The 12889-nt window shown below is 40.3% G+C and overlaps 1 protein-coding gene across 2 annotated transcripts; it reads left to right on the forward strand.

The window, feature by feature from the left end:
- Positions 1–1655: 1655 nt before the first annotated feature.
- Positions 1656–5464, forward strand: LOC125516048 (uncharacterized). Of its 2 annotated transcripts, none has more exons than XM_048681544.2 (5): positions 1656–2211; positions 3424–3588; positions 4005–4179; positions 4498–4542; positions 5259–5464. In XM_048681544.2, the coding sequence occupies exons 2-5, from the start codon at positions 3573–3575 to the stop codon at positions 5341–5343; spliced, it is 321 nt and encodes a 106-aa protein (XP_048537501.1). In that variant the 5' UTR covers positions 1656–2211; positions 3424–3572; the 3' UTR covers positions 5344–5464. The 2 variants fall into 2 exon arrangements, with proteins under 2 accessions (XP_048537501.1, XP_048537495.1); XM_048681538.2 differs by having other exon boundaries at positions 1656–2171.
- The last annotated feature ends 7425 nt before the right edge of the window (positions 5465–12889 follow it).

The raw sequence follows: 12889 nt of genomic DNA on the forward strand, positions 1-12889 counted from the left end.
AAAAATGGAAAATGAATTTTCCGTGCAAAGAAAATGAAAACTCCCATAGGCAACATTGTTTGGAATTCCAAGATGCACCCTTTTGCACAATTTGAGATCATTTTGAACAAACTATGCCATGAATGTGGCCATAAGATTGATCATTTGGCTTGAAAGCCATGAATCTTCAAGCACGATAGCTCATTCCTGAGAACACTTTTTTAAAATAATTGCCATATTACAAGTTTATTATTTTTCCTGAAAACTTGGTCACATATAATGACACAATGCGAAGGTTTTTCAATTTTTTGATTTTTTTTGAATTTTTTATGCCCGTTTCAAAATGCGGTCAAAACGGCGAGCTTGACCGTTCCTAGCTAGTGGTTGAATCTTGGAAAACTTTTGATGTTTCTCTGAGTAAATAGATACTTATGTACCTAGAAATAATTTTTGAAAAAAATAAAGAGCAAACTATGAGGCAGCTGCAGTTCAAATTTAACCCGCTTCCTACTGAATCGGCGGAAATTTATCTTTTTCACCAGAGGTGGATCAAAACTTTTTACACCCAACCATTTTGTCAATTGTGCATTAAATATGGCCTAGTATTTTAGAAAGTTGATTTGGTACAATTTTGCAACAAAGATATGGTAGGTCCTTCACAAAAAAAACTCATTTCGGGCACTCGAAAAATGGAAAATGAATTTTTCGTTCAAAGAAAATGAAAACTTCCTTAGGAAACATTGTTTGCCATTCCAAGATGCACACTTGTGCACGATATGAGATCATTTCAACAAACTATGTCATGAATATGGCCATAAGATTGATCATTTGGCTTGAAAGCCATGAATCTTCATAGATGATAGCTCATTTTTGAGAACATTTTTAAAATAATTGCTGTATTACAAGTTTATTATTTTTTTCTGAAAACTTGGTCACATATAATGACACAATGCGAAGGTTTTCCAATTTTTTGATTTTTTTAAATTTTTTATGCCCGTTTCAAAATGCGGTCAAAACGGCGGGCATGACCGTTCCTAGCTAGTGGTTGAATCTTGGAAAACTTCTGGTGTTTCTCTAATTAAATAGATACTTATGTACCTAGAAATGATTTTTGGAAAAAATAAACAGCAAACTATGAGGACGCCGCAGTTCAAATTTGACCCGTTTCCTACTAAATCAGCGGAAAATTGTCTTTTTCACGAGAGGTGGATCAAAACTTTTGACACCCAACCATTTGGTCAATTGTGAATTAAATATGTCTTAGTATTTTAGAAAATTGATTTGGTACAATTTTGCAACAAATATATGATAGGTCCTTCATAAAAAAACTCATTTTGAGCACTCGGAAAATGATTAAAAATAGCTAGAAAGATCATAAATACATAGAAATTGGTTCTTATCCACAAAATGTGGTCTAACTCTAGTGAAAATTTGTGTGGTGCCATTTTGCAAAATATTTTTGATATCTACTTCATAAAATCCCTCTATTTGTAGTACTTAGATACTTTTTTAAATCACTATTTTTCTGAACCAATCAGGACTCTTCCCACGGATCGATGACATGGCGCCCATCCATCCATCCATCCATCTCACCATCCCACATCCATCCATCCATCTGTCTACAGAAAAAAAATAAAAAAAATGAAAAAGAGATACCCCCACCACAGCCCAAACCCAAGCTCACATCACACCCACCGCCATCTTCCCCCATCCCACCCCTCCTCCCGATCTCCTCGCCGCCGCCGCCACCTCCCGATCCAATCTCTCCCCGCCGCCGCCCCGTCCTCCCCTTCCTTTCGCCCTCCACCTCTCCCCTCGCCTCCGCCACCCGACGGCCATGGCGCGCCTCTTCCTCATCCCAGATCAGATCTAACGCCCCCAACCGCATCCATCCATCAGAGGCGCTGGAGGCGCACTGTGCGGTTCTACTGGGCGGCGACCCGACGGCGTCCGGCGCATCACGCACCGAACCATCTGTGCGGTTATACTGGGCGGCAACCCGACGGCGTTCAGCGCGCTGCTCACCCGTCGGCCTCCAACGCCGACCAGGCGGCCGCTAAGGCCGATCACACCGCCTCCGCGCGCTGCGCCTCTACTCGTCGCTCAAGTGGACGGTGGCGCAGGTGCTCAAGTCCTGCCGCGCCTACTCCAGCGGCGTCACCGCCGCCATCCTCCTCTCCGACCTCTTCCAGGTCTGCCAGATTTGCCGCCGCCAACGGACTCCCCATCTCTGTATGTTACTCGCTGTACCGGTTAGGTGTCTCCGTTGAGTCGCTCCAGTTCAGTTCAGTAATCAGCGCTAGCACACGGCTCTTTCTCGAATATGATCTGTATTTCGTGCATGTTGTTTCCTAGGATTTTGTTGTTCAATTAGCTCGAGTTTGAAAGCAAGCGCACCAGTTCATGGAAGGATTTGAACAATGTATTGGCAATTAACACATGGCTCTTCCTCGAATATGATCTGTATTTTGTGCACGCTATTTCCTACTAGGATTTTGCTGTTCAATTAGCTCGAATTTGACAGCAAGTGCACCAGTTCATGGAAGGATTTGAACAATGTGTTGGTAATTAACACTCAGCTATGCATGGCATACAGGAAATTAAAATTATGTGTACTAAAAGTGGATCTAATTGGTCGTATACTCATCATCTGTATGCTAGGAACGGTGCCATATCCACCTTATAATAGTTTCGAGTTAGGATGTACTGTATAATAGTTACTTGGTGTTGATGTGGTGGCCGGTTGAATACCGACTACTGTTTTATGATACCTTGAGTTGCTCACTTCTGTAGCTTCCCCGTTCTGGTTTCTAGTTATTAGTGATTGTTAGGAGTTCAGGCTGGGACCAGAAGGTGCTGCTCAAGGTTTCTAGTCCGTCTCCGTCTCAAGGTTTCTAGTGTTAATTTTCAATGTCAATTGCTTAGTTGCAGGCGTTCTCTCCTGCAGCATCTTGCACTCATCCACCTATGAGCCCTCCAATCTCTTCTCTATGATCCCCTTCCATTATAAGAAGCCAGAATCATTTTGGGTTTGTGGTGGAAATGTAGATTTAAATTCATGATAAGATAATTAGCACAAATGGCCATTTCTCATCGATATCACAGTAGAGATTCAGAGTGTGATCTTGAAAGCACGCTGCATACAGAAACACAACGCTGAGTGCCTTTATTAAATAGATTAAAAATAAGTCGCGCGGGTTTGCTTGCTTGTTTGGATTATATTTCCCAGTAGCTTGCTGATCCTACATAACTTCATTCTGTATACGGATCTGCGACCTTCAGGATGCATTTACTTATTGCAAGCGAATCATCCTATATTATTCTCATTGCACTGTACATAGTCTGCTCGCACAAAATCTATTTTGTTTCATGCAAGAAGTCAAGAACTATCATCCAACTTGAACTTTTGGGGATCACTGTTCACACCTTACAAATGCTTTGCAGGATAACCTTCACCCCGACTGTGCAGCACTGCAGTATGGCTACGGTGATTGGCTTGTGCCTCGGGCTTAAGTTGATGCAAAACCCGCGAGACTACACCACTGGTCGTCGACCTGCCCCACAGCAGGCAGACCCTCGACATCATTGTCATCATGGCCGGGACGCCAGGTGAGACGCGCCATTGCCAGATTCCTTGTTCCTACTGGTCGATACTCTTTGCTGCATTGACATGACCAGCTTGTGCTGGAAGACAGTGTAATGAAACTGTCTGAAGAACAATTTACTGAAACTGAACTGCTGCTAATCTTCAGTTAGAAATTTGGAGCTGTCTGGACTCTTGTAGTATTATATATACATAAGTAAAAGGAGTTGAATGGAAACAATTGGTATTTGCATTATGCCTACCGTAAAGATGCTAGAAGGCAATCTGAACCAGTTTGCGAGAAATTATTTCATAGTACTATCCTTGATACAAATAATTCAATTTTCAGATACATATTTACACTACAAAACTCTGGCTAGTTTGCTTGGAAATGACAGTAGGATTATGCTGAATAAACTGAATGTATGTATGATGGCTGCAGGCTGGATACAGGCATGTGGACACAGCCACGGCCACAGCTCTCCGGCAACCAAGACGGCGACAGCGTCGACGGGATCCTCGGATGACCTGCGTCCTTCCCCGACCATGCCCGCGACCTGCATCCAGCTGCTCCTGCCCCGGCCCTCCTCAACTTCGCTCATGGTGAGCTGCTGTAGGTGAGACAATTGACTCGATCTGTTGCTACCGGTAGAACTGCTGATGTAGTTTGGGTGTAGCCGCAACTGCTGTAGATTGGGTGTATAGGAGGCTGACCTACTGCTCTTCTTAGTACCATGGCTGCTGTAGATTGGTTTTATCTGCAATACATACTATCTTGGTTTAGTTTAGGGGCAAATAGAGATGTTTCTGTTGGACTGTGTTATGTGATTGATAGGTCATTGTCCCATTACATACTATCATGTAAACCTCCTGTTTTCCTGAAATGCTATTATTGATAAGTCACTGTCCCATGACATACTACTCTATTTGAGCAGGAATAGGTGGTGCCAACAGTGCTGGATGCGGCATGAGTGGTTTAGGTGAGTTCTTTGGTCCCTCCCCTTTCTTGCCTACGTGGTCTTTGATACCACGATCGTCGAGGCATGGCTGGCTTTTGTTACACTGTTATTTAAACGCGTTGAAACTTTAATAACATCCAAGTAGTTCTCTTGAAATTTCAGTCTTGATGGACAGATAAAGTAAAACATTAAAGGGACCAGTGTCATTATAACTTAGTTCCTGTATTCGCAGCCATGACATGGTTTCAACCTATTGTTAGCAGAAAATATGTGGCTTATTTTTTATCTTATCTTGTATTAAGCTGCCTTGTCTGTATTGAACTCTGTAATTCCAGCAGCGACCGCCACATCTGGTGAGAGAGACACTCTCTCTGCTGTATTTTCTGTTTATTGTTTGTAGTGAATGACTTTCTATGTCTTGGTAGGTAACTGGTATCATGTCCATGTTGTTCTTGGCTAGATGGTAATGGTTATCAGAATATGTACACATGAGTGTATCATGTAACAAATGACAGGGTCACCAGAATATAGACACAGTAAATCCATTGTTCTGTTTTATCATTATGCTTCATATGTTAACATGTCGAAGTCAAGTTTTGGAAGTTTTGTTATGCCATGCTTAGTGCTTGCTGAACTGAGGCATTTGGGCATTTATGTATAATTTTTATTCTCTTGAATGGATATATTTTATTGGCAATGATTTAACTTCCACTGTATCTCACTAATAATTTATGTAGATCAAGATCTAATGTCGTGGAGGTTGCTGCTACTATAACAGAAGATCAGAAGAAGCCTGGAGATGTGCACCATAGTTTTAGTTGATGGTGCCTGTGTATTTGTTTTTTATTGTATATGTACAGTTGTTGGATCGTGCAGACATGTACGTGGTGTTGTGAGTTTGTGGATTTGATCATTTAATTGAGAGAATTATTGATTGTTTGCATTTGAAATGTGTAAAATGAAATATGTGAATGAAAAAGATGAATGTTCTACTGGATCGAATAGTATTTGGGCTCTAAAAAGGCTATGGCCCAAACAATAGTGGACTGGAATATTTTGCATTTATGAAAAAACTGTAAAAAAGGCTTAATGAAATGGACTGCGAAATGGAATGAATTAAGAAGGCCGAATTGTTGGGACAGGCCCATGTAGCTAGTAAAAATTAATAGGAAAAATAAATATTAAAAGGCTGAATTGTTGGGCTAGGCCCATGTAAAAAATCGAATCGGACCAGGCTGATTTTTGTGCCACATCAGCTTGCCACGCTGAATGCCTACGTGGTTTGGGGAGGTTGCTAGTGACCAAAAATTTGGTCGTGGAACCAACAACCTTTTACATATCGCAAAGAAGGTCACTAATTTCAGTTTACGACCGCCAGCTTTTGACCTTCTGTTTTTGGTCACAAAAAGGTCACAAATAAAAAACTATGACCTTTCAGCGACCAATAGTGGTGGTCACAAGTTGACATATTTTTTATAGTGTTAAACCAGAGATGTATTGTCGTCATGCAAGTTAAGAAGCATATGATGGCGGTTTAAACAACGCCTAGTGTTATATGGTGGATCATGGTTTACGGTATAAGCCACCATGGCAGTTATGGTACTTCAAATTCATCAGTGAAAATTTTGCTAGGTGATGGAGAAACATGTTTCACAAACTAGAGCTATAATTGTGGATCTAGAGCAATGCAGAAAAGACGGTAAATTCTAAACCTAAGGTGGCAGCAGCAGAAAAGTTCATGTGCCCCGATGGGATTTTCTATGAAAACGAAGTGTTCTGATGTTAAAAACAAGTGCTAGACTGCTACCACATAAGTTTCATATTGTGCTCAAATCAAAGGCTGCTCGGACTAAAGGAGAAAATGAAAAACGGTGTAGAACACCGATGAACAAGGCCAACCCTAATGCAGATCCGAGGGTGAAGCAGATGAACACTTACGGTTGCAGCTGGACTGCGATGGAGCACTGGCGTTCTCCGGTCTGGTCAGGTCGATGCAGCGGCCTGATTTGATGCACTGGTCGGAGGTCGCGGTGGCAGAGCTCGGGCGGCAGACGAGAAGCAAGAGGAAGATGAAGGCGATGAGGCAAGGGGAAAATGGAAAAGACCCCCGCCCCTATTTATAAGGGAGTGGATACAAGGCATGCACGGGAATCGAGGAGGCCGAAATCATCATGTGGCTATATGGATGCCTCGGTTTTTAGGATACTCATTAAGATAAGGATCAGTTAAGATGTTCTGGGCTTCGCGCGAAATTAATGTGAAATGACGTCATGGCGGTTTAAGAAAATTCTGTGAGCTGACGTCATGGCGGTTTACAACAAGGTTTATCAAACAGGCAATGCAAGATTTTGACAAAGTCAGATGTTGAAGATTGATATGAACAAGTTCAAATCAACCTGGGGCCTAATGTTGGGGATATAACTACATGGTATGAACCGCCCAGGAGGGGGCGGGTCATACCACTGGAGACTTATCAGTGAAGATGGCGTCTCATACAAGCCCATTGACTGCCCACGACCCAGAGGTGACTTGAGGCCCAAGGGGATGAACCGCCACATGTATAACTTGTATTGTAAGGCAAGATTAGTTAGTCACCAAGCCGGACACATTGTGTATGAGCTGGCCGGGACTCTGTAAGCCATCGGGCGTCAACCTATGTATATAAAGGGACGACCCGACGGCGAGTTAAGGGCAAGAAACAATAGATTGAGAACTAGGTCAAGCGTATTCGCTCCTTGATAATCGAAACCCAAGCAATACAACCCCAAACTGGAGTAGGCCTTTATCTCCACCGCGAGGGGTCGAACCAGTATAAACTCTCTGTGTCCTTTGTCCCGATTAACCCCTTTAAGCTAACCTAGTTGCGATGGCTCCACGACTAAGTCCTTCCGCTAGGACATCTTCCGTGTCAAGTCCACGACAGGTGCCTTCCATACCAACACTTTCCAAGCAATTTATTATTTGACAACATAAAGTAAATTCATTTTTCATTTCGGGACTGGGCATCCCTAATACCTTTGCCTTACTCTCGTGCAATGGCAAGTGAATAAACACTCATCGTGAGAATAACACATCTAGCATGGAAAATATTGGCCACCCCTCACCGCCTCACGAGCGGTACGAGCACACAAAAGAGAAATTTATTTTGAATATTAGAGATGATGGCACATACAAATTTGCTTAGAACGATAAAAGAATACCGCATATAGGTAGATATAGTGGACTCATATGGCAAAACTGGTTTAAAGGATTTTGGATGCACAAGTAGTGATCATACTTAGTGCAAAATGAAGGCTATCAAAAGGTTGAGAAGCGACCAACCAAGAAACGAATAATCTCATAAGCGAGCATTGAGCATAATTAACACCGAATAATGCACCACAAGTAGGATGTAATTTCATTGCATAACTATTGACTTTCGTTCTTGCATAGGGAATCACAAACCTTAACACCAATATTCTTACTAAAGCATAATTACTCATCAACATGACTCACATAACACATCATCATATCTCAAAACTAATACAAGGAATCAAATTTATTTTGTCCAATGATCTTCATGAAAGTTTTTACTATATCCTTCTTGGATATCTATCACTTTGGGACTAATTTTCATGTGTTCTTTTGATAAGCTCAAACAAATATAAGTGAAGATCATGAGCATAAGTTTCTTTCTCTCAAATTAATTTAAGTGAAGCAAGAGAGAATTTCTAAAAAATACTAAAGCACACAGTGCTCAAAAAGATATAAGTGAAGCACTAGAGCAATTCCATAGCTCATAAAGATTTAAGTGAAGCACAGAGAGCAATTCTAATAAGTCATGGCATAATTTTTGGCTCTCTCAAAATAGGTGTGCCCAACAAGGATTCAAGAGTTAAAACACAAAGCAAAACAAGCAAAGACTCATATCATACAAGACGCACCAAGCAAAACTCATAGTATGTGACGAATAAAAATATAGCTTCGAGTAAAATACCAATGGTTGTTAGCAGAAAGAGGGGATGCCACTCGGGGCATCCCCAAGCTTAGGCTCTTCTTACTCCTTATTCCTTCATCCATCGTAAGATAACCCAAAACTTGAAAACTTCAATCACACAAAACTCAACAAGACCTTCGTGAGATCCGTTAGTATGAGAAAACAAATCACTACTATAAGTGATGTTGCAAACCAACTCATGTTCTATTCTTGCATTATATCTACTGTATTCCATCTTTTCTATGGCAAAAACTCTTCAAAGAAAACCATAGAATCATCAAAACAAGCACACAACGCAAACAAAATAGAATCTGTCAAAAACAGAACAGTCTATAGCAATCTAGGTATTTCGAATACTTCTGTAACTCCAAAAACCCTGAAAAATTAGGACCGCTTGAGAAATTTGTATATTAATATTCTGCAAAAAGAATTGGTATTTTATCATGCTCTGGTTAAAACTGAAAATTATTTTCGTGAGCACAAAAGTTTCTGTTTTTGAGCATGATCAAACAACTATCACCCAAGAAGATCCTAAAGGCTTTACTTGGCACAAACACTAATTAAGACACAAAAAACACAATCATAATAGTGGCATAATTGTGCAAACACTCAAGAACAGAAAGCAAAAATAAATTTTATTCATTGGGTTGCCTCCAACAAGCGCTATTGTTTCACGCCCTTAGCTAGGCATAAGATTTCATTGATGCTCACATGAAAGACAAGAATTGAAGCACAAAGAGAGCATCATGAAGAATATGACAAACGCATTTAAGTCTAACATACTTCCTATGCATGGGAATTTTATAAGCAAACAAATTATCAAGACAAGAAACATCTAACATAAGCAAAGAAGAGGAATAAAACATTGACGATCTTGACATAACGAGAGGTAATTTAGTAACATGAAAATTTCTGCAACAATATTTTCCTCTCTCATAATAATTACATGTAGGATCATAATCAAATTCAACAATATAACTATCACATAAAATATTCTCTTCATGATCCACATGCATGCAAAGTTGACACTCTTCCAAAATAGTAGGATCATCAAATAAAGTCATGGCCTCTCCAAGCCCACTTTCATCAAAAATTTCATAAGATCGAACAATCTCCAAATATGTGGGGTTAACTTTAGCTAAAATTGACACTCTTCCAAACCCACTTTTAATATAATCGCAAACATTATTACCAATATCATATTCATCATGAGGCTTAAATAAATTTTCAAGATCATAAGAATCACTATCACCCCAATCATGATCATTGCAATAAGTAGTTGTCATAACTAAACAAGCATCCCCAAGCTTGGGGTTTTACATATCACTAACTCAATTGACATTAATAAAATTTATAATAACATCAGCTATCATGAATCACTGCTACCTCTCGAGCTTGTGTTAGTTTTCCCTTGAAGAGGAAATGGTGATGCAACAAAGTAGAGTAAGTATTTCCCTCAGTTTTGAGAACCAAGGTATCAATCCAATAGGAGATAGCGCAACAAGCCACTGAATACCTGCACAAACAAACACCAACTTGCACCCAACGCGATAATAGGTTGTCAATCCCTTCACGGTTATTTGCAAAGTGAGATCTGATATAGATGGATAAATGGTAAAGTAATATTTTTGGTATTTTTGGGTTTATGGAACGGAAAGTAAAAGATTGCAAAGAAAGTAAATTGGGAACTAAAAGTATAGATTGGAAACTTATATGATGGAAAATAGACCCCGGGGCCATAGGTTTCACTAGAGGCTTCTCTCCAGAAAGGAATTATTATGGTGGGTGAACAAATTACTGCCGAGCAATTGATAGAAAAGCACAAAGTTATGACAATATCTAAGGCAATGATCATGAATATAGGCATCACGTCCGTGTCAAGTAGACCAAAACGATTCTGCATCTACTACTATAACTCCACACATCAACCGCTATCCAGCATGCATCTAGGGTACTAAGTTCATAAGAACAGAGTAACACTTTAAGCAAGATGACATGATGTAGCTAGAGGAATTAGGTCAAGCAATATGATGAAAACCCCATCTTTTAACCTCTATATGGCAACAATACAATACGTGTCGGTTCCCCTACTATCACTAGGATCGATCACCGCAAGATTGAACCCAAAGCTAAGCACTTCTCCCATTGCAAGAAAAACCAATCTAGTTGGCCAAACCAAATCGATAGTTCGAAGAGACTTGCAAAGATATCAAATCATGCATATAAGAATTCAGAGAAGATTCAAATAATATTCATAGATAAGATGATCATAAATCCACAATTCATTGGATCTCGGCAAACACACCGCAAAAGAGTATTACATCGAATAGATCTCCAAGAACATCGAGGAGAACTTTGTATTGAGGATCAAAGAGAGGGAGAGAGAGAGAAAGCCATCTAGATACTAGCTATGGACCCGTAGGTCTGTGGTAAACTGCTCACGCTTCATCGAAGAGGCAATGGCGTTGATGTAGAAGCCCTCCGTGATCGAATCCCCCTCCGGCAGGACGCTAGAAAAGGCCCCTAGATGGGTTCTCACGGGTACAGAAGGTTTCCCGCGGTGGAAAAGTGGTTTCGTAGCTCCCCTGGAAGTTTTTTGGGGGTATAAGAGTATATATAGGAGGAAGATCTAGGTCAGGAGATCACCGAGGGGCCCACAAGGTTGGGGGGACGCCCACCCCCTGGGCGCGCCATCCACCCTTGTGGCTGCCTCGTGGCTCTTCTGACTTGCACTCCAAGTCTCCTGGGTGTCTCCTGGTCCAAGAAAAATAATCGTGAAAGTTTTATTCCATTTGGACTCTGTTTGGTATTCCTTTTCTGCGAAACTCTAAAACAAGGAAAAAACAGAAACTAGCACTGGGCTCTAGGTTAATAGGATAGTCCCAAAAATCATATAAAATAGCATATAAAACATCCAAAACAGATAATATAATAGCATGGAACAATAAAAAATTATAGATACGTTGGAGACGTATCAATAACTTTATAAATTCCTTCTTTTAACAGTTCATCACAATTTTTAGATTCATGAATCTCAAGTAAAACTTCATAAAGATAATCTAGTGAACTCAATTCACTAACAATGGGTTCATCATAATTGGATCTCTTGAAAAGATTAGCAAGTGGATGAGGATCCATATCAATAGATTTTTAGCTAGCAAAGATGCAATCAAATAGAAGGCACATTGTGACACAAGTAGAGATAGCAAACAAGAGATCTAACGAGAAAAAGGCAGACGAAAAAGAGGGCGAATAAAAGGGCAATTTTTTGTGAAGTGGGGGGAGGAAAACAAGAGGCAAATGGCAAATAATGTAAATTGCAAGGAGATGGGATTTGTGATTAGGAACCTGATAGATGTTGGTGATGTCTCCCCAGCAACGGTGCCAGAAATTCATTTTGATGTCTGCTAGACTACGTCGGTATTTCCCCAAAGAGGAAGGGATGACGCAGTACATCGACGGTAGGTATTTCCCTTAGTGATGAGACCAAGTTATCGAACGAGTAGGAGAACCAAGCAACACTACATAAACATCACCTGCACACAAATAACTAATACTCGCAACCGACGTGTTAAAGGGGTTGTCAATCCCTTTCGGGTAACGGTGCCAGAAATTGGCAAGCGGACGTGATAAAAATATGATAGATGGGATAAATGGATCTCGGATAAAATAAATTGTAGCAAGGTATTTTTGTATTTTTGGTTCAATAGATCTGAAAATAAAAGCAAAGGAAAATAGATCACAAAGGCAAATATAATAAAGAAGAGAAAATAGCAAACGGTGGGTGAACAAATTACTATTGGGCAATTGATAGAACTTCAAATAATCATGACGATATCTAGGCAATGATCATTATACAGGCATCACGTTCAAGATTAGTAGACCGACTCCTGCCTGCATCTACTACTATTACTCCACACATCGACCGCTATCCAGCATGCATCTAATGTATTAAGTTCATGGAGAAACGGAGTAATGCAATAAGAACAATGACATGATGTAGACAAGATCTATTTATGTAGAAATAGACCCCATCTTGTTATCCTTAATGGCAACGATACATACATGTCGGTTCCCCTTCTGTCACAGGGATCAAGCATTGTAAGATCGAACCCATCACAAATCACCTCTTCCCGTTGCAAGATAAATAGATCAAGTTGGCCAAACAAAACCCAAATATCAGAGAAGAAATACGAGGCTATAAGCAATCATGAATATAACAGATCAAAGAAGACTCAAATAACTTTCATGCATAAAAAGAGATAGATCTGATCATAAACTCAAAGTTCATCGGATCCCAAGAAATACACCGCAAAAGAATTACATCATATGGATCTCCAAGAGACCATTGTATTAAGAACCAAACAAGAGAGAGGAAGCCATCTAGCTACT

Source organism: Triticum urartu, chromosome 1A (genome assembly GCF_056163025.1).
Source record: "Triticum urartu cultivar PI428250 chromosome 1A, HENAU_Tu73, whole genome shotgun sequence".
NCBI lineage: Eukaryota > Viridiplantae > Streptophyta > Magnoliopsida > Poales > Poaceae > Triticum > Triticum urartu.

What these genes read in the sequence shown, in the direction of transcription:
- LOC125516048 (XM_048681544.2), top strand. An exon ending in CTCATGGTGAGCTGCTGTAG is followed by an intron (nt 4,180 to 4,497) that starts GTGAGACAATTG and finishes CTATTTGAGCAG; the next exon opens with GAATAGGTGGTGCCAACAGT. An exon ending in ATGCGGCATGAGTGGTTTAG is followed by an intron (nt 4,543 to 5,258) that starts GTGAGTTCTTTG and finishes TAATTTATGTAG; the next exon opens with ATCAAGATCTAATGTCGTGG.